This window comes from Squalius cephalus (assembly GCF_949319135.1).
Source record: "Squalius cephalus genome assembly, chromosome: 15".
Lineage (NCBI taxonomy): Eukaryota > Metazoa > Chordata > Actinopteri > Cypriniformes > Leuciscidae > Squalius > Squalius cephalus.
The window spans coordinates 28585902-28613471 of record NC_137136.1 but is presented as its reverse complement, the minus strand read 5'-3'; the positions used below and the strand labels follow the sequence as shown (position 1 = coordinate 28613471).

The window sequence follows — 27570 nt, the reverse complement described above, 5'->3', positions numbered from 1 at the left end:
TGATCGAGCTTCTCACCCTATCTCTAAGGGATCGCCCAGCCACTCTGCGGAGAAAGCTCATTTCGGCAGCTTGTATCCGGGATCTTGTGCTTTCGGTCATGACCCACAGCTCAGTATAGTATATATGTGTGTATATATATATATATATATATACACACACACACAACCCCAAATCAGAAAAAGTTGGGACACTGTACAAATTGTGAATAAAAACAGAATGCAATGATGTGGAATTTTCAAATTTCAATATTTTATTCATAATACAACATAGATGACATATCAAATGTTTAAGCTGAGAAAATGTTTCATTTTAAGGGAAAAATAAGTTGATTTTAAATTTCATGGCATCAACACATCTCAAAAAAGTTGGTACAAGGCCATGTTTACCACTGTGTGGCATCCCCTCTTCTTTTTATAACAGTCTGCAAACGTCTGGGGACTGAGGAGACAAGTTGCTCAAGTTTAGGAATAGGAATGTTGTCCCATCCTTGTCTAATACAGGCTTCTAGTTGCTCAACTGTCTTAGGTCTTCTTTGTTGTATCTTCCTCTTTATGATGCACCAAATGTTTTCTATGGGTGAAAGATCTGGACTGCAGGCTGGCCATTTCAGTACCCGGATCCTCCTTCTACGCAGCCATGATATTGTAATTGATGCAGTATATGGTCTGGCATTGTCATGTTGGAAAATGCAAGGTCTTCCCTGAAAGAGACGACGTCTGGATGGGAGCATATGTTGTTCTAGAACTTGGATATACCTTTCAGCATTGATGGTGCCTTTCCAGATGTGTAAGCTGCCCATGCCACACGCACTCATGCAACCCCATACTATCAGAGATGCAGGCTTCTGAACTGAGCGCTGATAACAACTTGGGTTGTCCTTGTCCTCTTTAGTCTGGATGACATGGTGTCCCAGTTTTCCAAAAAGAACTTCAAATTTTGATTCGTCTGACCACAGAACAGTTTTCCACTTTGCCACAGTCCATTTTTAATGAGCCTTGGCCCAGAGAAAACGCCTGTGCCTCTAGATCCCGTTTTGATATGGCTTCTTTTTTGACCTATAGAGTTTTAGCTGGCAACGGCGAATGGCACGGTGGATTGTGTTCACCGACAATGTTTTCTGGAAGTATTCCTGAGCCCATGTTGTGATTTCCATTACAGTAGCATTCCTGTATGTGATGCAGTGCCGTCTAAGGGCGCGAAGATCACGGGCATCCAGTATGGTTTTCCGGCCTTGACCCTTACGCACAGAGATTGTTCCAGATTCTCTGAATCTTTGGATGATATTATGCACTGTAGATGATGATAACTTCAAACTCTTTGCAATTTTTCTCTGAGAAACTCCTTTCTGATATTGCTCCACTATTTTTCGCCGCAGCATTGGGGGAATTGGTGATCCTCTGCCCATCTTGAATTCTGAGAGACACTGCCACTCTGAGAGGCTCTTTTTCTACCCAATCATGTTGCCAATTGACCTAATAAGTTGCAAATTGGTCCTCCAGCTGTTCCTTATATGTACATTTAACTTTTCCGGCCTCTTATTGCTACCTGTCCCAACTTTTTTGGAATGTGTAGCTCTCGTGAAATCCAAAATGAGCCAATATTTGGCATGACATTTCAAAATGTCTCACTTTCAACATTTGATATGTTATCTATATTCTATTGTGAATTAAATATAAGTTTATGAGATTTGTAAATTATTCCATTCCTTTTTTACTCACAATTTGTACAGTGTCCCAACTTTTTCTGATTTGGGGTTCTATATCAGTGGTTCTCAACTCCAGTCCTCGGGACCCGCTGCTCTGCACATTTTGTATGTCTCCCTTATTTAACACACCTGAATCAGATCATCAGCTCGTTAAGAGAGACTCCATGAACTGAACTGAGTGTGTCAGATAAGAGAAACATACAAAATGTGCAGAGCAACGGGTCCCGAGGACTGGAGTTGAGAACCACTGGTATATATTTATTTTATTTTTTTATTTTTTATTTTTTTACAACAATGCCATTGCAACAATGCCAGTGCTGAGCACGACAATGCTTTTACCATGTTCACAAACCATGTTCATGTGTTGATTATACCATTGAAACGTCTTCCTTTGCTGTGTTACTTTTAGAAACAGTTTAGAAATATTTCAGTCATTGTGCAGCGGCAAGGTAGAATACATCAGCCATTTGTACATTTGAATGTGTTACTCATTCAAGCATCCTTTCAAGAAGAACAATCCATTTAACTTTTTTTTTTTTTTTTTTTTTACTTTTCTTTTTTTTACTAAACTAGTTCATCCCCAAAAAAAGGTCAAATAAAATGCATATGATAAGCTTTTCAGAGAGAGTGACGAGAAATACTGTTCTACCAAATCTGTCAACATGAACCGTGAGCATGCGAAAATAAAATAAGAGACCCGCTACAAACACACAGAAGTGAGACAGATACTGTACCTTCACACAGACAGAAAGACAGGGTGGAAGTGTGTGTGTGTGTGCGTGCGTGCGTGCGTGCGTGCGTGCGTGCGTGCGTGCGTGCGTGCGTGCGTGCGTGCGTGCGTGCGTGCGTGCGTGCGTGCGTGCGTGAGTGAGAGAGAGAGAGAGAGAGAGAGAGAGAGAGAGAGAGAGAGAGAGAGAGAGAGACTGACCTTTGACAGCCTCGTCCACAACCTCCACCACTCTATCAATCTGCTGAACCTACAGAGAGAAACAGAGACATTATGAGAACATCAGACAGTCATCTGCACATATTTAATGTAATCACATTAAATTAGCCCTGCTTCACACACTCTGAAGAAGAAAAGGTGATGGGGTCAAACAGGAAGTTCTGGTCCTCAAATTCAATTAAACTTAGAAACGCAGATATGAGTTGTGTGTCATCTGAAAATTTCTGATCTAGTCACTGTCTTCCACCGGAGCGGTTTATGGATTGTGTTCAACTCAAACACTACACTCACTCAGGCATAAAAGCTACAGTCGGTTCATTAAAATTTGACCAATAAACATTGTTTAACAAGACATTTAAATGAGTGATTCAATGACTCATAAAAACAGTCACTTGTTTTGCTCTTGAGTGAATAAGTGTTTTTGAATGAATCCGTTGAATGATCCAATGACTCACATATTAAGACAGTAAGGACTGGTGCACCCAGGGGTGCAACTGCACGTTTGCTGAGGGGTATGCAAGATCAGTGTTGCCGTTCTCGTAAAATCAGCTTAAAATTCTATTTCACTTGCCCCTTAAAATATATATATATATTTTTTTTTTTAAAGTGTTAATGTTGAGCCCTGAAATGCAAAGTTGAACCAAAGTTAACCGTTGTTAAATGTTGATCAATTTAATGCCTTCAAGGTGATAAAAAAAATGAAATAATAATAATAATAATAGGTTCCTTATCATTTTACATTTTCCTTTTTTCTGCTCTGCGCCCCAGAACGCTTCCCACATCTAGGCCTATCCATTTTTGGTCATGGGACAGAATTAAAGTACTCGGAAGTTGAGAGGTTGATATTGATATAATGGTTGAGGTACTGTAAAGAGACAAACTTAATGAACTGCGAATGTTGCAGTCGCTACCCCAGAACTGTGGGGAACACGAAGTTTGCAGACAGTGCAGGCACTTCGCAGTTTAAACACAATACGCTAGTTAGACACAATCTCAGCCTCAAGCATAGAGTATGCCGTGACATGTTAATAAATGAAAACAAAATGAAAGCGGAAAGAACTGCGCTACTCATTTCTGCTTCACAGACAGTTTAATAGTTCGAACCTCGCCAGTCGCGGGCGGATCTCGATCACGCAACACCGTTACATCGTTGAGATCCAGTGAAGAAATCCATTGAGTTCGCGACAGAATAAATAACATTGCTGCGAGATCCAGTGAGAAACATTCAGATTCAACGCAGAATTATGTTATAAACCATATCAGATCAAACAGCACTGACGTGGAAACCAGGAGAAACATCGTGCCATGAACAAACAAGTTATAGAAGGCTTTAGGTCCACAGATCAGCAACATTCACCATGGATTTAATGTAGTAACACTAACTGTAACTACTGTATGATTATAACAGTAGCCTACACATATCTTTTTCCAGCACTTGAAAACTATAATATCATATTTTACATGTTATTTTTAATGTGTTGACCAAAACATTGTTTGTTCATCCTTTAAAGATTGTCCCTATTTATAAAACTAAAAGTTTCAAGAAGTAGGAAAACTCAAAATACAAAAAAAAAAAAAAAAAAAAAAAAGATTAAATTACCATTGTAAACATAGAGGACGCTGATTGGCTATTTTCACTCCCAAATAGCTATTTTGTCACTCATTTTGCTTTTGAATTAATATTAAGACATTATGAATGATAATAATTAAAGTTAACTTTATCTATACACCTCAAATTAAGCTCAGTGCTTTGTCATCCCACAGTGCTACCAAATACTTTCTGTAGAACTTAGTGCTTCTACCCTCAAATGTTAGTCTGGAGCCCTGCGAAATTAAAATAAAACAGCACATTGTAATTTCTGTATGTTAAATCTATTTATTATCAAAGGATTTGTCAGTAATACAGTTATGTGGGGGGAAAATATCAATAATTGCATTCCAAGGTGATTTAAGGTGTGCCCCTAAATTTTCTGCTTGCGCTCCTAAGGGGCTCAGGGGCTACAGCGCTCCTAATAAAAAAAGTTAGTCTGGAGCCCTGCCTAAAAGTATGTACTCTTTTTGTGAAGAAAAAGTACATACTTTTGAGTGTGTAGCAAAAGAGTAGGCAAGCTTTGGGACATACTACTACGTCATCTTTTAACGGACATATCTATCTTGCATCCTGTCACCGTAAACTGCCTTGTCAATCATCTTGTCACAGTTAACCCTCTGGGGTCTGGGCTGTTTTTGGGGCCCTTGAGATGTTCTGACATGCCCTGACATTTGTGCTTTTTTCAGTTGCTTATAAACATATTAATGGCAAAGGTGTAAATTCACTCTATAAAGCACAAACAGGGCTACCATAATATGTGAGCCACGTGTATGTACATGTTTTCATTTTTGAGATAATAATGTTTATGCATGGTTATAGAAAAAAATAAAAAATAAAATTTATGAAATAAGGCCACAAAACACATAGTAAATATGTGTCAATAAGACTTTTGACTAATGGATGTCCTCGCCTAGAGTTTTTTCTTCAAAATTATGTGAAAATAGTCTTGCTTTATCGTTCACATAAAACCATACATTGATTTAAATTGATGTAAAACAGGTTTTGCTTGGAAAGCCAATATGCGAGGGGGAGGAGTAGTTTACACCTTAGAATACAATGTCCCACCCACTCTGCATAATTAGCCATTCATTCAGGTGTGAAACTGACTGAGCCACAATGCAAGGACAAAAGATATATTTAGAAGAAGACTTATATTGACCATTTAAGATTTTGCTTACATCTATCTTGTAAATATGTTTTGCTATTTTATTAAAAAGGTTACAATTACAACAATAATTACAATTTCAACAATATTTCAAGTGTACTCTTTCTTTGTAAAAACATGATTATAGGCCTACATTTTATCTATGTATTCATATTTCAGTCGATTTTTACTCCTCTCAGTAGCAATACAGTTTGCTAAAACATCATCATTCATTCACACACGCGATTTAAATTTAACTTCTGGCAAAGATGAAGTTGACGATAGGCTATTGACTCGCGATCTTCGCAGTAGGCTAGTGGTTTGGATGGTTTTGTTTAGAACCAGCTTTCTGTAAATATATTTCACATTTTTTAGACATGTGAGGCGAGTAGGCTACGGTCTGGTTCATGATGATCTCCAGTTCAAGCACCTTATGTTGTGATTGCTAGCCTATATTTACTTTAAATCCAGGAAATTTGTTAATGAAAAAATTATTAAAATTAAGATACAATTGATACAAACAGAAATTCGTTTTAAAGAAAGGATTTGTACTTTCTGTTTTGAGGTCTCTGTGAAAGTTTGAAAGTCTTTTAGTGCTTTTTTTAGAGCGCTCGCGTCCATAATGGAGAACTGTCACGTAATATTGTTTTTTCCTCATAAATGCGAACACGAAAAATAAAAGACAAAAGACTTTTAAGTAAAACTTACTCCGAAATTGTGTTCTCGGCGGAATTCGCTCTTCAAAATGCTGCCGTTCGTCCTCTGAGGAAAAGGTGCATTCTTCCTCGCTGTCCAGAATCATCTGAAGGGCGTCTTTATTACCGGAGAAGCGTGTCATACTCAAAACGTGATGAACTATCAGTAAGTCAGATGAAGAAACTGTGTTTTTATGGCATTGATCGGGGGGCGTATGCGATGCATACTAGATCACGTAAACTATTTACATGTGAATAGCGCCGGGGGCGGGGCGGCTGCAGCTCATTTAGAGATAATGAAGGAAGAAGGAAAAACGGTACCTCTCCTTGCTTTCAAAGGGATTACATGAGTTGAAAACATTTGTTTTTTATATAAATTACTTCACTTAAAAGAAGAGATTTCAAGCTTCATAAAGACATATCTCACGTGCCTGTGTGAGAAGTATTCGCTGAGTTATGATTCATTTTCGGACGCGTTTCAGAATGAACTACACGGACAGAGAGAAGGCAGAACTCGCTTCGTGTTTATTTTTCTTTATTTGGCGAAAAGCACAACACTTTGTTTTTGTTGTGAGTATACACAAAAATAATACACATTTAACAGAATCGATTGATGTATGAAACTCCTATGGAAAATCAAAGTCAACAGAGTATTTATGAGTTTCTTTTACACTGATAAAAAAAAAGCGAGCTGGTATTGCCGGCGATACCGCCGACCTCAGGGGGTTAAAATCCAATCTATTTTAATTTCCTACCGTTTCGGAGAGAAATGTAGTTGCACGTTCATCTGCCAGTCGTGGGTCTTTCATGCGGGGACTCTCCTCATGCGTTTGCAACTTGAATACAATGATGCATTTAAAAGTTAATGGCTAAACTTATCTTTACAAAAGTTCACAATGCTGCAGATGCAATATAAATGTAGACAACATTGAATAAATACATTGTCGTCAGGTTAGATACTGATAATTAATCACTCAAACAAACCCCTTTATCTAAACCTCTCTACTTAACCGCCGGACTCACGCATCCTGGGCAGTTCGCGCATGTCTGTAGTTTAACACTTTTCACTCGTGTTTGTAGTTCTAACCGAATACTCGTCCAACGCGCCATGGGTTGTGGGCAAATATTAGCCGTTAGAGCGCGCATCGATCTGCACTTCGGATTTTGACCGGAAATAGTAGACCATCCGGGTATCTTTGGAACACTCATTTGAACATACTACAATTTGGGATGTACTAATTCTATTTTCGAAAACTATTTAGAACGGATAGTAGTGCTGGGCGGTGTACCGGTTCATACCGAATACCGGTGTTTATTTTTGTTATGATATGAATTTTTAAAATACCGAAATACCGGTGTATGTCGCTTTAATAACGATCGGAACGCAACGCGGCGCAGCGCGACACTGTTTGAGAGGGTCCTTTCACTGTTGCACTGTGGTGACGCACATGTTACTAAGGGGCTGTTTACACCTGGCCACTTCATGCGTTTTCTCAGATCGGATAACTATCTGACTTATCAAAACGATTCCATTTACACCTGGTCACATAAATGTGTTTTTGCGAAACGGATTTAAATCCGATCTTCCGATTTAATGGAGTGCACGTCACCGAAAGCAACAGATATGAGCTGCATTTTATTGATCATCAGCTAAAATTTCTAAATCAAAGACCGCAATAAGAGAGAGCGGCAACAGCCCTGGTAAGATAATTTCGTTTCTCTACTTTTAATGATGATGATTGTGTGTTAAGCGTCTCACTTTCACTTTTGATTTGCGATAGTTTGCACGTTGGCTTAATGAATAGATGCTCAGCTTCTCATCTGCAGTGATGCGTGTTCCAGTACCGTCGTCATAACTGGCTATAACATTACATATAACCTATAACACGCTCTCACACGTTTATTTTTTTTAGCATTTTTGGGAGGAGTACAATTTACATATGTGGTTTCAACAGCCAGATGCATTTACACTTGTCCAGTTTCGTCTGGAATGCGTCTCAGACCTCCTCCTGAAGTGTTTGAGCGATCGGATTCAAATCCGTCTCGAATGCGTTTCGGAGGGCATTTACACCTGGTGTTTTCACGATCGGATAGCTATCCGGTCACAGAAAACGCATGAAGTGGCCAGGTGTAAACAGCCCCTAAGCGTGACTTTGAAGATGGCTAGGTTAAACTATAATTGATAGCTGTCAAATTATATTACAGTGTTTCCCATACATTGGTTCACAACACAGCCTTTTGGAAAATCTGTTTGTGGTTGGCATTGACATCGTTGAATAAACATGAGCACTGCACATTTCAAAATCAAAAGGCAGCGCGGGTGTTTTTATATGAATGTATGTGAAGTTAACTGACGGTCTTTAGAAAAGCTTCTTTGTTATTACTATTGAATCTTCCTTTATCTTTCCTGATAAAGCAGCGTTTATGAGCGTTGCTGCTTTGTGTACAGCCGATACCGGGGAAACCGCTATTTCTGCCGCTCCTAAAGGCCTCTAATTACACCCAGTCATGCTTGGGAAAAAAAAAAACCGTCAAAAAAAAACCCGTCATATACCGTGAAACCGGTGTAATTTAGAAAAATATCGCGATGTGGATTTTTGGTCATACCGCCCAGCACTAACGGATAGTATGCAAATTGGGACGTAGCATAAGTCTCACTACTTTTAATAGAGATGATTATGTGTTGAACGCCTGTGACTTTGTTTTATTTGCGGCAGTTTGCACGTTGGCTTTCAGAAGTAAAACTCTACTCATCTGTGGCGATGCTGTGGCATATCTGGCTATAACAGTTATATAGGCTATAAAATGCTCATAAGTTTATTTTATTTTTTACCATTTTGGGAGGAGTAAAATTTGTGTATGTGGTTTCAATAACCAGATGCATTTACACTTGTCCAGTTTTGTTTGTAATGCGTCTCAAACCACCTCCTGAAATGGTTTGAGTGATCGGATTAAAATTTATCTCGAAAGCTTTTTGGAGGGCATTTACAACTGGTCTTTTCAGGATCAGATAGCTATCTGATCAGCAAAAACGCATGAAGTGACCAAATGTAAAAAGGGCCTAAAATTCCAACCACTTTAGGCCCGTTCACACCAAGAAAAATAACCATAAATATAGCTGCAAGCAGCCATTACCGGGGCCAAGCAGAATAAGATGAGAAGACATGCCAACATGTCTGAAAGTGTCAGACCAACTGCAAAAATGAGCAATTAAAGACATTTAAAGAGAAATTTTGTTATAACTTTTGACCACTAGGTGGCGCTGTTTCGAAATATTTTGAGTACCTTCAGGGGATGGTGTTGTTGGCACATTCTGAGTTTCGTAATATTACACCAATGCATTTGTTTAGTATAGCATTTTGTTCCACAAAACTGTATTGAAGTCAATGGGAATTTCATGTTTTGTTCTATTATAGCGCCACCAAGAGGCTCAGTCCCACAATTTGTTTTATGTGTCCTCAGAGTGAGCCCATACATATGTGTATCAATTTTGGTGAAAATATCTCGATTCACTTCAGAGTTATCGACATTTATATGAAAAAACACGTAAAAAATGATTGACACATGACTTTGATTGGAATTTACTACCCCTAAACATCAATATTTTTGTATTTGGGCATTGGTGTGCAGCTATCGACCTATGTTTCCAAACTTTTGACGATGGTTTCGTCTCGATCGGACAAGCGGTTTCGAAGATATAGCCAAATGTTTTTTAAGCGCAAAATCACAACGCTACACAAACCGTAAGGCGAAACCTAGCATGTTTGGTATCGTGGGACTCGGCAATGATTAAGGAGTCTAATGAGATGAGTTTCGTGAAAATAAGTCGATCACATCCAAAGTTATAAGCATTTGAAAAAACAAATTCACCACTAGGTGGCGCTGTTTCGAAACTTCTCACGCTCCTTCAGGACATCGTGTTGATGACCCATGCCAAGTTTCGTAACAATTCGTTCATGCATTCTTAAAATACAGCATTTTAGCACAAAATTCAAAATGGCTGACAGCCAAAATGGCCGATATGGTAAAATTTTATATCAGTCGACTCGGCATGTTGCCCTGAATCGAACGAGACCAATTTTATGATTTTTGGACAAACTGTTCATAAGTTATAAGCAAAAATAGCCATTTTTCATATCTCCGGGCCAGTAGGTGGCGCTGGGGCGAAACGCAGCATGTTGCCTCAGGTCATGCTTGTGATGACATGTACCAAGTTTGGTCTGAATCTGATAAAGCGTTGCGGAGATACAGCCCTACGACTGTTTTTGCAAGAGCTACGTAAAATTTGTTCGAGCGTTTATCGAAAACGGTTTGACGAATCAATTTTAATTCCATAACTTTTTGTCACCACTGCCTGAAGATGATCTGGTTCAATTTCCGTGCAAATCGGACAAACCGTCTAGGACGAGTTTGAAAAAGTAGGTTTTTCGAAAAATTTAAAATGGCGGCCATATTTTTATGCCGGAAAATGAATTCATAGGGTGCAATCGAATCGGCATGAGCTCAGGAATCATAGGAAAAAAAATTTTTTGTTGATTGGCCATACGGTTCAAAAGTTTTTAGCAAAATAAAAGTGAAACTTTGGACAGGTGGTGGTGCTAGTGGGAATGACTTAGAAACACCAAAATTGGTGTATTTAATGTTGGGACTGTCCTCTATCAGAATGTCAAACCAAAACAACTTTCAAGCAATCGGTTCTATGGGCTGCCATAGACTCCCATGGCGGAAGAAGAATAATAAGAACGGGAACAGATACAATAGGTGCCTCCGCACCTTCGGTGCTTGGCCCCTAATAATAAGAACGGGAACAGATACAATAGGTGCCTACGCACCTTCGGTGCTTGGCCTCTAATTAAAGCTGCAAGCAGCATTTATCGGGGTTCAAGCAGTTAAGGCCTTTAAGGCCTTTAAGCACACAAGCATCAAAAGACATTACGTTTTATTTAGCAAGCATTTAACAACTGCCATCATAGATGAAAAAGTCAATTTACAGCCAATACAGGCAGTTTACCATAGGAAATATATGGTTTTAAAGCGTTTTTACAGTTATAGAACCTTTTGCCTAGTCTTCTTATAGTCTTGCCTGATCTCCACCACTTTTATTAGTAGTACTCAAAGTGTGCCCATATATATGTGTTAGATTTGTTGTAAATATTTAATTTTGATAAGGAGTTTAGACAATTATATTCAGTGGCGTAACGAGCCAACACCGGGCCCTTAAGTAGGATTATCAAGGCGGGCCCCTTGATGACGCAATTGATGACATTGATGAAGCAATGTCCGCGAGTAGGCTACCATGAATAGGGCAGGATATGATCATACACAGCATATAAGAGATGAGATGACAAACAAAATCAGGAGTAGCCTACGCTCACCAAAAACACAACAAAAACACAACAAAAAAACAACAAAAAAACAATGGGGACAGTGCACTATAAAACATTGTTAGGCCTAAGTCCAAATACATGAAAAAGATGCTCTCTTACATTATAGCGGGATTTTCCGGGCTTTCCTATGTGCAACTGCAAAGTTGTCGATTAGATCAGGATTGTGCGCACAGGCATTCTCAATTGACCCTTCGCAGGGAGTTTGATTGACAGGCGATCTGACTAATCATAATCCGCCATTTTGTCCAACAAAGCAGTCAGGAGAGTTAGTAGATTAACATAGGAGGATTTAAATTTGAAAAACAAAGTGTACTGACGTCTTAGCACTTTAAAACAACATTCCTTTTATGTTCATTCATGTTTATTTTAATGCTATAAATTAACTAGAAGGAAGAGATGATCGGTTCACAAGCAGCTTTAACTGAGCCGAGTCTACAGCGATCTGTCAGACACATTAAAGAGTCACAAAACGGTATTTATTGTTTAAATGTCTCTAAAAAATGACTACATTTGAAAGGTGAGACTTTGTTTCATATCAAAAGTACTTGTCTGTCAGCGCGCAGTCTTTTTTCTGATCCGCAATGTATTTTTCACTGCGTGAGAACTTGGTGTGGTGTGAGAGTGGCGTCGCTTGTCAGACATAGCAACAGTAACTAAAGTGGGCGGGTCTTTGCGACCGGTCATTGACAGTATGGACGGGGATTCGCCAGTCCCAATTCAAAACAAATTTCATCACAATCCATCATTGTTCGTTTCAAACATGTGAGAGCATCAAAATGATCCATGGGTGAAATTGATTGGATTTAATTTATTTTTTTTGTCAGTTCCTATCATAATTTTAACATTTTGGCGTTATTGTTAAGCTATTTACCTATGTTTTCAAATTTCCTTTGTTTTTTTGTTGTTGTCTAGATCAGACTAACGGTTTTGAAGATAACCACAATTTTTTAAAGCTCTAAATGACACTTACAAAAACCATAAGGCGAAACCTGGCATGTTTGGTATTGTTGGACTCGGCAAGGATTCTTAGGAGGTCACTCCTGTGAAAAAAACACGGGGTTCCTTGAAACTTCTAAGGCTCCTTCAAGGCTTTGTGCCAATGACGTATACTGAGTTTTTTTGAGATACACCAATGTTCTCATAGACTATCATGGCACCCTGGACAAAGACACTGCATGCCAATTTTCAGTAGACTAACAGTTGGGTGCGCTTATAGCTATTTTCATGATTTTTTTCACTGTTATAGCGCCACCAAGTAGCCAATTGTCACGATTTTTTTCATGTCAACTCAGATTGAGCTTATGAACATGTGTCCCAAGTTTAGTGAAAATATCTCATTCCGTTCACAAGTTATAACCGTTTTATAGTGCCACCTAGTGGCCAATTGTTGCGATTTTTTTCAAGTGATCTCAGATTGAGCTCAGGAAGATGCGTCCCAAGTTTAGCAAAAAAATCTCTTTCCGTTCACAATTTATAACCGTTTTAGTAAAAGTGGCCCTGGTGTCATCAAAGATTTTGGTTCCCCTTATCAACCATTAATTGAAATTTTGATTTTTTGGATGATTATTGATTGTCAGACTCCAGAGAATATTCTTGCAGTGGTTTGGTTCCGATCGGGCGAAAAACCAAGGAGAAGTTCGCAAAAATAGTTTTTTCAAAAATATGCAATTTACTCGAAATTGGCGCCTGAAGGGCGAGCAAATCGGAGATAGCCAATTTGTCCGCCTTGAGCCAAGGATTCCAACGATATGGGGCACTTGATCCTGGGACAAACGGTCTAAGAGTTATGAGCAATTTTGAACTTTTGGTTGCTGTAGCGCCACCTATGGGCCATTCGGGGTCATACTCTGATAGGTTGTCCCCAAATTGAGGCCTACCATCTGGCCAGGTTTCACGTCTCTAGGCCTTACGGTTTGGCCTGCACGATGCGTTTTACGAATCCTTACAATTACAATAGAGAAACTGCATGCTTCCTCACCATGTTCTGACACATATGCTCATCAATTTTGGTGAAGTTCTGAGTTTTCATTTGGGATTTATAGGCTTTTTAGTGTATTTTGCCAAGCCCCTTTTCTAAATGACCCTGTTACAGCCAACCAAATGAAAAAGTTCAACTTTTTTTCGATAATTATTGATCTAGAGAGTCCAGAGAAATGTCCTAGACTGGTTTGGTTCCGATCTGGCGAAAAACCTAGGACTAGTTCGCAAAAGTAGGTTTCGGACAAAATTCGACATAGCAGAAAATTTTTCTGGCCTAAATCGAAATCGAAATTGCCATTTTGTCCGCCTTGAGCCAGGGATCACAGTGGTGTAAGACACTTGAGTCTAGGACAAATGGTCTAGGAGTTATGGGCGATTTAGTACTTTTGCACTAAATCTGTAGCTGTAGCACAACGTAAAATTTGTTTGCGCGGTATTCGAGAACGGTTTGACGAATCAACACGAATTCCATAACTTTTTGTCGGTACAGTGTGGAGATGATACGATTCGATTTTGGTGAAAATCGGACAAACGGTCTAGGAGGAGTTTGAAAAAGTAGGTTTTGACTGAAAATCAAGATGGCGGACAGGAAGTTCAGCCAAATATGGCAAACTTGGTATCTATGTTCTCAGCATGACCCAGGGAATCTATTAAGACCAGTGGCATTTCAATAGGCAGATTTATTCAAAGGTTATTAGCCTTTTTGGAAATGTTGTTATAACTTTTGACCACAAGGTGGCGCTGTTTCGAAACTTCTCACGCTCCTTCAGGGCATCGTGCTGATGACCCATACCATGTTTCGTAACAATCCATTCATGCGTTCTTAAAATACAGCATTTTAGCACAAAATTAAAAATGGCCGACAGCCAAAATGGCCGATATGGTAAAATTGGATATCAGTCGACTCAGCATGTTGGCCTGAATCTAACGAGACCAATTTGATGATTTTTGGGCAAACTATTCAGAAGTTATAAGCAAAAATAGCCATTTTTCATATCTCCGGACCAGTAGGTGGCGCTGCGCCGAAACGCAGCATGTAGCCTCAGGTTATGCTTGTGATGACATGTGCCAAGTTTGGTCTGAATCTAATAAAGTGTTGCGGAGATACAGCCTTACGTCTGTTTTCGCAAGCGCTACGTAAAATTTGTTTGTGGGTTTTTTCGAAAATTGCTAAGCGAATCAACTTGAATTCCATAACTTTTTGTCGGCATGGTCTGTAGATGATCTGGTTCAATTTTCGTGAAAATCGGAGCAACGGCCTAGGAGGAGTTCGAAAAAGTAGATTTTTCGAAAAATTCAAAATGGCGGACAAATTTCCATGACGGAAAATGACGTCATAGGGTGCAATCGAATCGTCTTGAGCTAGGGAATCAGAAGAAATGGGAATTTTGTTTCTAGCCCTTGTGGTTCAAAAGTTATTAGCATAAAAATGAGTGCAAATTTGGACAGCTGGTGGCGCTAGAGGGAATGAGTTGGAGACTCCAAATTTGCTATGGTGACTGATCAGTCTACTGTACTCTATCAGTGTGCCAAATTTCATAACTTTCCCGCAAGCGGTTCTATGGGCTGCCATAGACTCCCAGAGCGGAAGAAGAAGAAGAATTATTTTTGGTACGCCAACAGATACAATAGGTGCCTACGCACATTCTGTGCTTGGCCCCTAATAACCACATCCTTATGCATCGCTTTCTGCCAGGACTTTTCACGTGCTTTTCCCAAAACACTGAATTGACGTCGACGTCAGGGTTAGCAGTAGCATGAGCCGTCAGGCAAGTGCTATTTAAATAAACTCCTGATGTACTTACAAACTTTCCAATGCCTCGGTTAATGAGTACAGAACCTATTTGTACTACTGTATAAGTTTGGTACCATTCCAGGCATTATTAGTGGGGTAATTTACGAGATACATTATAGGATCCATTAGCGCCTGCACTAAGCCATCTGGCTGATTTCTCTAAATAAGCTCTAAGTTTAATAATGTTCGGCCAAGGGAAAAAAGGCTTCTGGGGGGGTGTTTGGCTCGAGGTCATGGTGCAAAGGACCCTAGGTTGATTTTAACCGAACCATCCCTTTAACACTAACACAAGCGGAGTGATACAAACTGTGAAAAGTCACAGTGCTGTTGGACAGTTATGTGAGCACTCTTGGAACGCTGCTCGACCTTTCAGATTAGAGGACTGTAACTAGGCTAACTGTTGTATAGCATATGAGCCGATATGAACAGAAGCTTATGTTGGAGGAAAACACACCAGAGCTCATTTGGAAATTAAGCTTTTACATTAATTTTATGTCATTTGAGCTTTTACTAGCAATTTTATAAGCATTAACATACACCAAAAACAAAAAGTGTCTGTCGTGTGCACTGATGTGAACATATATATCAGATCAGTCCGTAGCTGCTGTCAGTGTTCAATCCTCAATATAACTGTGACTGACAGCTAATTCAAATCAAGCTCCTCTGCATGATGAACCTCTAATCTCTAATACTAGAATGTCACATTGGTAAACGGCAGCAGATTAAACACTGCATTTAACCATATTCAACTAATTTTAGGAGGATTATGAGGTAATTAAGAAGCTCTCTGACAAAGGGAGAACTATTAGACATGTAATTGGTTCTTTTCAGGAAATAAAGCAAGGAAATATGCCAATTGATTATTAATGTGTGGAGCTGTCTGACCGTTATTTAACTGATGAGTCTGTCATGAGGATGAAGGGTGGTGATTTTCTACAGCATACAAATAAATCTACAACAAATATTGACCGGTGCAAATATATACACAGAACTGTATGGACATGATTTCAGTTGAAATCATTTTATGTAAAATGTCATTTCAAGACACCATAAATATGTAGAAGCAAGAAATTAATATGAAGAAATAAAATATTGACACTTACACTACACTCATTTTTATCAATTTACATAAACCAGCTGATTATAGTTAAAGTTATAGTTAATAAATTATAGTTTAGTGTCAATACAAGAATATTCCAGTGAAGAATACCACGACTGACCAATCACAATCAAGTATTTCCAAGAGACAGGAAGAGACCAGCAATCAAATCCTATCAGCTGATTGCTCCGGACAGAACCTGCAGAATTCTTCAGAAATTCATTTTGCACATTTTCACTTTGAAATTTAACCCCAGCACTGCAAAATTACACATTCCTCACTAGCTGTGTATTCATCTTTTTTGTTTCTGTTGGAGCCAGAAAAAAAGATGAGAAAAAGAAAAAGCCTGTAAATGGTGAGAGTCAGCTGGAGGCAGGTAATCTTTCCCTCCTCTGCTGAGGTCATTTCTGCAAGGAGGCTATGAAATTATAGAAGCTGATCTTCAGTATTAAAGGGAATTCATATCCATTGTGCACAGCACCCTGTGGTTAAATGGCCGACCCGAGGCCTGTGCATGCTTTTCACTAGCCACCGGGTCCATTAATTCAACTGTACTGTGGGCCGAGAGATAGATTGCAGACCCCGGGCCTCCACTGGCTGCAGTTACATTGCATGAAAAACACTGAAACAGAAATCAATTTTGTCCTAATGGGAGTGCAATTTCAGCCCCTCTCTGGGCAGCACCTGCTGGACCAACGGGTCCGAGATCCGCTAGGTGAATGCACTTTAGGCCCCAAGCACAGCGGGACGGGCTCTGAATGGTACACGCTCTTAAGCACCACGTCAAAGAGGGAGAAGAAAGGTAATTTTATTGAGTGGATTCTTTCATGTGCTGGCAGAGATGTTTTGGGAGCGGCAGGAAGTCGGTCTGTTAAGCATTGCTGACTCCCTCGGCTGCAGTCTTATGCTTTAAATACAGCCCTGGTCAGGAAGAACTTCAAAATCGGTTTTGTGATTCCCCACAGTTATTGTTTTAAAGCAAACTACTTGAAAGCAACAAGGGACGAACCGCTTTAGATGTGAATGTCTGTTGTCTAGACAAAACAAAGATATGCTGAGGCAACTTCATCAAATGCTTCCAAGCCTCCAGATAAATCTGGGCTGCAGTTTCGATCTGCTCAGCAAACAGAAATGCAATTTTTGCTTTTGTCGCTGGGGAGTTGGCAGATGGTGCATTGTAATGTTAAAGGCTGCAGTTTTCCAGGCTCATGTTCTACTATCCACAAGCCCCTGACCAAAGCAGAGTGGTCCATGTGTCTTTGCCCACGATGGTGAAACGTTACCAGGGCACCTCTGCAAATCTTGAACCTCGCATTTGTTTTCCTGCAAGGGGTGCAGGACGGGCTGAGTGCTCCATCACTGCTCTCCCAATCAATACAGCCTTTCAGAAAGCCTCTACTCACCCGTCTGACTTTAAACTGCAGCGGTGAACGCAGCAGGAGGAGCCCTGCTGCTGCTGAAGGCTTCTGTCTGGTGTCGCAACAAGCCACCAGTTCCAGCACACTGACCATGACGGTCAGAAAAGGAAAAAAAGAAAAACTAACAACAAATACGTTTTAATTAAATAAATGCAAAATATAAAAAAAATCTAGTGAAGGAAAGTTTTCACTTATTCAAGTGGATGAGGGTTCAAATCCTTATTTACATATCTATTTTTGGCAACACAAAAAAAAAAAAAAAAAAAAAAAAAGGTTCAACTTGAAGGAATTAGTTGGACTAGTCAACTAAAAATGAAGGGCACAAGAACAACATAAAACACCGTACGCACGCTGTTGCTGATTTGCCTAATTGCAGTAGCAGTATTCATTTGACAGTCTTGGATGCAGGATATTTTCAATCACTATCACAAGCTGGAATTGTTGTTCGTTACCACAGGAACCACAGATATTGTCCCACATAACTGGCATAAACATAGGTAAACAGGTATACCCAAGTAAGGCCCATTACTGTACAGTGTGGCAAGCCTAATGAATAAATTTCAATCTAGAATGCTGTAGTGTTCCCAACATACCTCAACTTCACTTTACAAAGCTTGGATATTGCATTATGCCACTTTCACACCACAAGCAGCAACATGAATGGCACATATTTCTTTACCACTGATGTTAAGAATTTAAGGTGAGAAGCATCACACTTCTGATGTTCACACTCTCATTGGACTCAACACAATTGATTGTAATTACTCCACTGTGCTCTCTAAACCATCCACATGTGCTGCACTGCCTTTGCAGTAGATGCATTTTTTGTTTCAAAAATGATATAAATAAAGACAATTTTTATAGGATTATTATTATTATTATTATTATTATTATTATTATTAATCAATAAGAAATAATGGTGTATAAGTATTGTTAAAATGAACAACAAACAAATAAATAAAAAAACATCCATTCAACTGATTTGTTCAAAAGGAACAAAAAGCCCATGATTGTGTTGCAGCGGTTATGCTCTGGCTTTGTTTGGAACAAAAAAGTAACTGTCTAAAACATTTTGTCTAAAACTTTATTGAATTGGTGCATCAAAAACAATATAAAAATGTTTCTCAAGTAAAACAGTTCTCAAAGACTTTGTAGGTGGTTGCTTTGTCATCTTCTCTAGTTTTCCCTGAGTTAAGTTTGACTCAAGCCCCTGGAGCCATTCAACATTTTTATCAGATATAAACTGATCCGGTGAAGCAACAGACGGGGCTGATGCCGTTTGGAAAAGTATCTCTGTGGGACTGCAATCTGACCCTGACTGGCTAGTAACCAGTGCGACCAGCTCAGCTTAACATGAATTACAGAGAGCTCATGTTTAACAGCGGAGGAGAGTGGCAGTTGTCCGCTGACTGCTGCACCATCAAGTCAAACCTCGCGGATACACAGAGTTATAATTCAACAAAAAATCTCTCATCAGGACAAAATGCATCTCTCCAGACTTTCGCACATTTGCAAATGCAGTTTCTCACCTCTGTCTTTAAACCATAAAGAAAATCCAGGTTTGTTTATTTGCATATCCATGTTTTATTAAAACATGACCGGTTAGGCTCAGGCCATTTATTATGAATCGTCTCCTTCATAAACATGAAGCTGGTGGTAATCCCACATGCTATGTTAAACAGCACACCATAAATAATGTAATTCAATTCAATAAACACACCTGCTTCTGTAAGCCAGTGGCTTAGCTCTAACAGCTGGTGAGTTAACGGCCAAAAGCTCGAGAGCTCTATTCTCTAGAAAATATAATGCACTGATTAGTTCTCCACACATACATCCTGCTCACATCCTGAGACACTAAACGGCCCAGGCATAATATGCAAAACGGCTTTCCATTTGCATAAGGTGATTTTTCCAACGGTAAGAAGGGTGCAGTCAAGAGCAAACAATCATCGCCCACACATGCTGACTGATTCCAGCTTTAACTAATGCAAATATGGGCTGAAAACTTGAGCAGAAAACATGGTTACTTCCTGAATATCACACCACTGCACTACTCATTCACCACTTCAACACACAGAATAGGAGGACAGAAAGAAATGACCATTGGAATGATAAATTGAGCTTCAACACGTTTGAACATCAGATTAAAGGGTGAAAGGATCTCCAGCATGAGCTTGTGCATTTACCCCAATGATGCTCAGTTCTTTCAGATAGTCCATCCTGGGCTGGGCCTGCGGCACACATCCCGCTAAAACCACCTTCTTTTTCTGCTCCTGAGCTTTCCTGAAATAAAACACAAACAATCACAATCACAATCAACATAGTTTGGCATAGTGGCAAAAATTACTGATCAATGTTCAAACATATTCTGATATTAAAGTGACATGATGTGAAGGCCAAGTATGGTAACCCATACTCGAAATTTGTTCTCTGCATGTTAACCCATCCAAGTTAGTGCATACAAATTAGGAGCAGTAACACAGCGCAAACCATGGACACACACACCCAGAGCAGTGGGCAGCCATTTTTTCTGCGGTGCCCAGGTAGCGATTGTGGGTTAGGTGCCATTAGGCCATGACTGCCCCAGTCAATCAATCACTCATTTATATACTGTATATCTGAACAAATTTCACAGGCATTTGACAAACAACGATGGAATGACTCAGCAAGGGTCAATATCAAAAGCAGTCAGTTAGTAGCAGTCAGTAACCCTTTAAGCCCTGAAGGCAAATTTATTTGTTGTTAATTTGCTCTATAGCGGTCCAAACTTGCCTTAAGAAACTGTAGCCATTTGAAATTAGAGTCAACCACTGCATTTTAATCACAATCCAAACAAAGATGCTACACAAGTTGTTTTTGATTTAATTTAGATTGCATAATTTCAAGACTTATACAGAATGGTCTGACTGACTTTAGCTTTGTGAAATTGTTACATAAGACACACCTGCATAAACAAAAACAGATGGACTAAATGAAAATGTAAATTCACTCTCTGACAGCAGGTGGCGCTTATGGAAAAGAGTAATTTCTTTAGGTACTGCTTAAAAAAAGCAGTTGCGCTTATTAAACACCACTTTATATGGAGGTAAAAGGAAAAGGAAATGCCATCGAAACTATTCTGAGGACAGTCAGTTTCCTTCAGAGATCCATGAATATAAATCCCCACCCCAGTTCAATATTTATATATTTTTTATTCCTATATTTTGAGCATCACCAACTATGATCTTGCTGTGCCTGGTAATTTCTCTTGGCCTCCGTCTTCAGCTTGTCCCATCTCTGGCCTGTGTTAACGTCCTGTTAAAAGCCTTTGTAATATTTTCACACAAATGACATTTGGGGAAACGATTGCAATACAGTTTGTGTGAAAGTCTAAAATAGAGATCATCCAAAATTAAACTAAAAACCTTCCAGTAGCCGATCTTGTGTTTGGAGCATAAACCGGCCATTTCCGATTTATGGCCGGTTGACCGGTGCATCTCTAGAAAAAAGGTCGCACCACAATAATTATTTGTACTCTCACAAATGCTCCCAAATAAATTTTGAGGTTGCACAGATTCGATTTCGAGAGCATATGCGATATTTCGAGCCATGATAATCTGTTTTTTTGTACTTATTTTTCTGTTATTTTAGGGAGCTACCGAGTGAAAAAGATCTACTAGTCGATCGTGATTGACGGATCAGCATTATGGGCTAGAGAATACCCATAATACACTGTCAGGGTCGCGCCAAATGAATTACAGCGTGTAGTCAGGAGATGGTGCCCGCAGCTGAATCATTCATCCATTTTCCAAACCAGTTGTTTAATGTGGGTACAGGTTAATACCATACATGTCTAAATTCCTTTTTAATTGATCATTAAATTGTTTAATAAGGTTAATACAAGCTAGTTTCCATGACAGAGTTCAAGATAAATCTTTTCATTACTCCTCGAGCAGCAGGTTGCTTAGTTTCAAATGATTATTAAATGGCAAGCACAAACTATGCAAAAGCAGCAGCCCTTCCGGCGCACTTAGGGCCCTATTTTAACGATCTAAGCGCAGGGTCTAAAGCGCATGGCACAGGTGCACTTTAGGGCGTGTCCGAATCCACTTTTGCTAGTTTAACGACGGGAAAAATGGTTGGCACACCAGGCTTCTCCAGAGACAAAACAGATCTGCTCGTGCGCGAAGTTAAAGCACGAAAGCAGACCATCTACTTGACAAGCCGGTTTTCACCATATCTTTATGTACACAATATTCATCTTTTACATTGTAATCCTTTTATTTTTAATATTTGGCATGTTTGTGTGCTGCTACGCGTCCCTTTGTGTGTAATAAGCAGAGTGTACGCGCTTTGTGGACCCGCCTATAGGCTCATATTACTAATGCGCCCTTTAAATAAAAAAAATACTGCGCCATTATACTTTAGACCAGGTTTTTGTTGGTCAATATTGCAGTCTATTTCAGTTGCCTCAAAATAGCAATGTGCCAACAATGTGCCTGAACACACTGGTTTTCAGACCAGCATGCCCATGGGCGCAAATGCATTTCAACAACGTGGCGCAGGATGTGAAAATAACTACGTCAGGCTTAAACTAGCAAAAAACACTTGTGTTGCACCTGGCGACACATTACACTGGGTGTTTGATAGGGCCCTCAGTGTCCGAATTCGCTCACTCATTTTCATTCACTCCTTCAAGTGGACTAATGTAAGCAGTAGTGAATGAGGGTATAAGGTAGAGATCTACACAGAGTCCGGGTCAGATCCCAATCCATTACTTCGGCTCTCAGGTCTGTTTAACAGAACACCCGGCCATGATCAGAGTCAGTCAGCATTGTTTGTTGTGTGTTTTTTGTAACTTGCAACTTTTCTTATCCAAAAAAATTAGGATAAGAAAAGTGTGAGCCGGGAAATAAGGTTAAAAAAACAAACACACATTGCATTAAAAAGCTCATATCTCAGGTTGCTCCAGGCAGCTAATGCGAATGTGCAGTCTCAAGCGCATCATGTTTCTATGGCAACCAGAGCTTCTGCAGTGACACAATGACTTGACCAATTGACAATTGGTTCTTTTACTTAAAAGGTGGGACTTATTCCACCAAACCGTGCTTTACACTTTCTCCCATTTTTATAAAAATATTAATGAACCGTCTTGTTTAATCTTAAAGTTCCGGTGGTCAGACTCAGCGCAGAGAGCACAGAGATGACTGCAAATAAATAATGCTAACATCAGCGGCCATGGCACTGAATGAGCAATCGTTATTATAGTTCAAAAGGGCAAACAGTCAAAGTTATTATGTAAGTTAACTCGAGTCGAAATGCAAATCTGCAAAGTCACATTTGCCATCCGTCACCGTGACATCAAGTGGACTTTTGAAGCTAAAATAATGAGTGGATTAAGCATACTTGGAATAACAAGAGGAATAACATGGATAGAACTTTCTTGTCGGAGGATTGTAATGCATCACAGTCAGGTGCAAGGAAGAGAGACGACGGCTACTAAAATTAGGTAAGACAAAAAGGTTTTTTTTTTTTTTTCACAACTTGTTTACTGACTTGTTTAATGACTGACTTGATAGCAATTTAGTGTGGAATATATGACAATCGGTTCCAGTCGGGTCTGTGTCTTTTTTGGACCCGTGTAGACCTCTAGTATAAGGTGCGATTTCAAACACAGATCTGGTATTGTTCAGTCAATAAAATGGTCTCTTTAATGTCCTAAGTTATTGGAACTGTGGCTTTAATAGTCTACCACCTATAAACTGCTAGTGTCATAAGGATTGTTCCACAGGTGTATGTGCAATTGTTTGTGTTTCATTGAACAAGCATGAAAAACATTGTTTATACTAGGGGTGCCCAATCCGATTCCTGGAGATCTACCTCCACCAGGAACAAGATTGGGCACCCCTGGTTTATACCCTTTCAAATAAAGATCTGTAAAGCTTATTTTGATTTATTTGCAGAAACTGACAACTGGCCAATTTAAAAAATAAATAAAAAGATGCCATGTTTTCAGACCTCGAATAAGGCAAAGGAAACAAGTTTGTATAAATGTTTAAACAGCACAATGTTTTAACTTCATAAATCAATATTTGATGGAATAATCCTGATTTCCAATAACAGCTTTCATGAATCTTGGCATGCTCTCTACAAGTCTTTCACATTGCTGTAGGGTGACTATGCCACTGGCGTAAATCTTCAAGCAGCTCGGCTTTGTTTGATGGCTTCCTCTTGATCACAGTCCAGAGGTTTTCAATGGGGTTCAGGTCTGGAGTTTGGGCTGGCCGTGACAGGGACTCGATCTGGTGGTCCTCCAGCCACAACTTGACGGGCCTGACTGTGTGGCATGGAGCAAACCAATCCTTTAAATTGGGGAACATTGTCAGAGCAGAAGGCAGCAATTTTTCCTCCAGGATAACCTTGTACGTGTCTTGAATCACGGTCCTTCACAATATATATTACATAAAGTAGTAATACTGAATGTATTTTCATCTACTGGAGGCACAAACAACAGATGAACCATCATTACACAGGCAGAAATAGGTTAATACAGCTCGAGCAACAAACCCAAAATGCATCTATATCAGACAAGAGCAAGACAATGAAGCTTACAGCAAGTTACACCTGTCAAACTGTAGACAGTGAGAGAGTAGCGAGTGTGAAGACAGTGAGCAGCCAGGAGTGAGCTCATGTGAAGTGACAGTGATGATGAGCCACTGAGGAGCACTGGTAGAGACAAGGGAAGCTCAGCTGGAGAGACAGACAGTGTCACCTCTATTCAACACTCTGAAGACATGGACAAATAAATGCTTTGGGCTAAACGCTAAAGGATCAGAAAAGCAACAGAAATCTAAAGAACACGATCAATGTAAAAAAATATATACGATCAATGTAAAATATGTGCTTAATGTAAAAAATATATAGTATAAATGATAAATCACGTTTGAGATTTGTGCTGGCTACTGTATACAGGCCACCAGGGCACCATACAGACTTTATCAAAGAATTTGCGGACTTTCTATCAGAGTTAGTATTGGCTGCAGATAAAGTACTAATTGTTGGTGATTTTAATATACACATCGATAATGAAAAAGATGCATTGGGTTTGGCATTTAAAGACATTGTAAACTCAATTGGAGTTAGACAACACGTGTCAGGACCTACTCATCGTCATAATCATACTCTAGATCTAATTTTATCACAAGGAAAAGATGTTGATGCCGTTGAAATTCTGCAGCAGAGCGATGACATCTCAGATCATCATCTAGTCTTGTGTAAATTACATTTAGCCAAGGCTGCAAAGCCGACTCCGTGTTTCAAATATGTTAGACCTAGGGCTGGGCGATAAAACGATAACGATATGTATCGCGATAGACACGTGATCGATATCAATAAAAAAATTGTTCGATAAAACGTTCGATTTTTTTTTTTCTTCGTCGGAAGCAAACAGAGGACGCGAAGCAAGTTTGGTTGCATTAACAAAGGCACTCACACTTTTGGTAACCTAGCAACATAGGGAGTGACACGCTAACAGCCAATCATGTAACAGTGTCATGTTTGGTTGCGCCATATCGTTGTCTCGTGCTCTGTCTCTTCAGTAACCGGCGATTGATAAGCAGAAAATGAGTGCCGCAGCGAGTGAGGAAATTGTAAATAAAAAAGGAAAAGTCAGCTCGCCAGCATGGCAGTTTTTTGGATATTATAAGTCTGACCGTAGTCAGACCAATGTCGTCTGCAGGTTAAGCAAGACCGTCGTACCTGCCAAGACTGGTAATACCACAAACTTGTTTTACCACCTTAGCCGCGCTCATCCTTTGGAGCACAGCCGTATTCAACCAACAACATCTGCAGCTGCAACACCGCACAAGCAGCAGACCACCATGGAGAGGTACTCTGCATCAGTGCCTTATGACAAAGAATCTAAACGGTACAAAGATATAACGGAGGCAGTGGCATATCATATAGCCAAAGACATGCTTCCGCTTAGCACTGTCGAGAAGCCAGGTTATAAAAAGCTCATACAAGTGCTTGACCCACGCTATGTTCTTCCTGGCCGAAAGTACTTTTCTAAGACTGCCATTCCTAAGCTGTATGTAATGTGCAAAGAATCTGTGCAGCAAGAAATATTGTCAGCCAAGTACTTTGCAACAACCTCTGACCTGTGGTCAAGCCGTACTTCTGAGCCATACATTAGCTTGACCATTCACTTCATCGACAATGAATGGGGTTTGAAAACCAGATGTCTTGAGACTGCATATTTCCCCGAAGATCACACAGGAGAAGTGATAGCAGAAGGCTTGAAGGAGGCACTGTTGTCCTGGAGTCTGATTGAAGACAAAATGGTGTGCATCACCACAGACAGCGGGGCAAATGTAGTGAAGGCGACTTCACTGAACAACTGGACACGGCTGCAGTGTTTTGGCCATCGTTTGCACTCTGCTATTGGTGAGTAGCTTTGTCATTTTAATGCTCGTCATCAATGTTGGTTCCTTGGGTAATTTTATTAGCTGATAATTGAGATTATATATTATAATTATATTATTATGATTTATGGAAACAGCTTTACACACTGACATGACAGTGTGTGTGTGTGTGGGTGTTTCTGTTTGTGTGCGTGTGTTTCTGTGTGTGTGTGTGTTTGTGTGTGTGTGTGTGTTTCTGTGTTTCTCTGTGTGTGTGTGTGTGTGTGTGTGTGTGTGTGTGTGTGTGTGTGTGTGTGTGTGTGTGTGTGTGTGTGTGTTTGTGTTTTTCTCTGTGTGTGTGTGTGTGTGTGTGTGTGTGTGTGTGTGTGTGTGTGTGTGTGTGTGTGTTTCTGTGTTTTTCTCTGTGTGTGTGTGTGTGTGTGTGTGTGTGTGTGTGTGTGTGTGTGTGTGTGTGTGTGTTTCTGTGTTTCTCTGTGTGTGTGTGTGTGTGTGTGTGTGTGTGTGTGTGTGTGTGTGTGTGTGTGTGTGTGTGTGTGTGTGTGTGTGTGTTTCTGTGTTTCTCTGTGTGTGTGTGTGTGTGTGTGTGTGTGTGTGTGTGTGTGTGTGTGTGTGTGTGTGTGTGTGTGTGTGATCTATTATCAGTTATTTACACTGGCATTGTTTTTCTGCAGGTGCTGCAGGAAAAGATAAAAGAGTGGAGAGGGCTGTAGGTGTGTGCAAGAAAGTGGTATCTGCCTTTTCTTACTCGTGGAAGAAAAAGAGTGCGCTCTCTAAAGCACAGGAACGTCTCCATCTTCCCACACACCAGCTGGTCACAGAGTCACTAACCAGGTGGGGCTCAAGACAAAAGATGGTGGCAAGGGTCCTAGAGCAACAAAAGGCCATCACTGAAGTTCTGTCTTCTGACAAAAACAACAGGCACCTGATCCCAACGTGGCAGGATATTGACGTCCTTGAGTCAATGCATGCGGCCTTAACTCCTCTCCTGGAGTTCACAGACTCCCTTTCTGGGGAGTCATATGTGACGGTCTCGTACGTGAAGCCTGTGCTCCACCTTTTCCGCTCCAGTTTGCTGAAAGTTAATGAGGGGGACACTCAGCTCACAAAAGAGCTGAAGACAAAGATAATGACTTATCTCGAAGAGAAATATGCTGACCCTGACACAGATGATCTTCTTGACATGGCTACCTTCGTGGACCCTAGATTTAAAGGCCAATACATCAGACCAGAGAAGGTAGGGGCCATTCAAATGAGAGCTGTGTCTGAGATCATGGATGAAGACCAGGGCCAATCACAGGCAGGGCCTTCTGAAGGAGCAGCAGACCAAGGTGCAGAAGGAGGAGCTGCAAGTGGACCACCTCTGCCACTGGGTGTGAAGAAGCAACGCAAGTCATTGGGGAGCTTTTT

The 27570-nt window shown here is 40.0% G+C and overlaps 1 protein-coding gene across 1 annotated transcript in view; it reads right to left on the bottom strand.

Moving 5' to 3' along the window:
• The window catches only part of cdkal1 (CDK5 regulatory subunit associated protein 1-like 1), a 603253-nt gene that overhangs the window by 379093 nt on the left and 196590 nt on the right, over positions 1–27570 (bottom strand). Inside the window, exons 5-6 of the mRNA XM_079894178.1 lie at positions 19948–20044; positions 2635–2683 (exon numbers count right to left, since the gene is read on the bottom strand). Of these exons, the coding sequence (XP_079750304.1) occupies positions 2635–2683; positions 19948–20044 (146 nt within the window). The remainder of the gene's footprint in view (positions 1–2634; positions 2684–19947; positions 20045–27570) is intronic.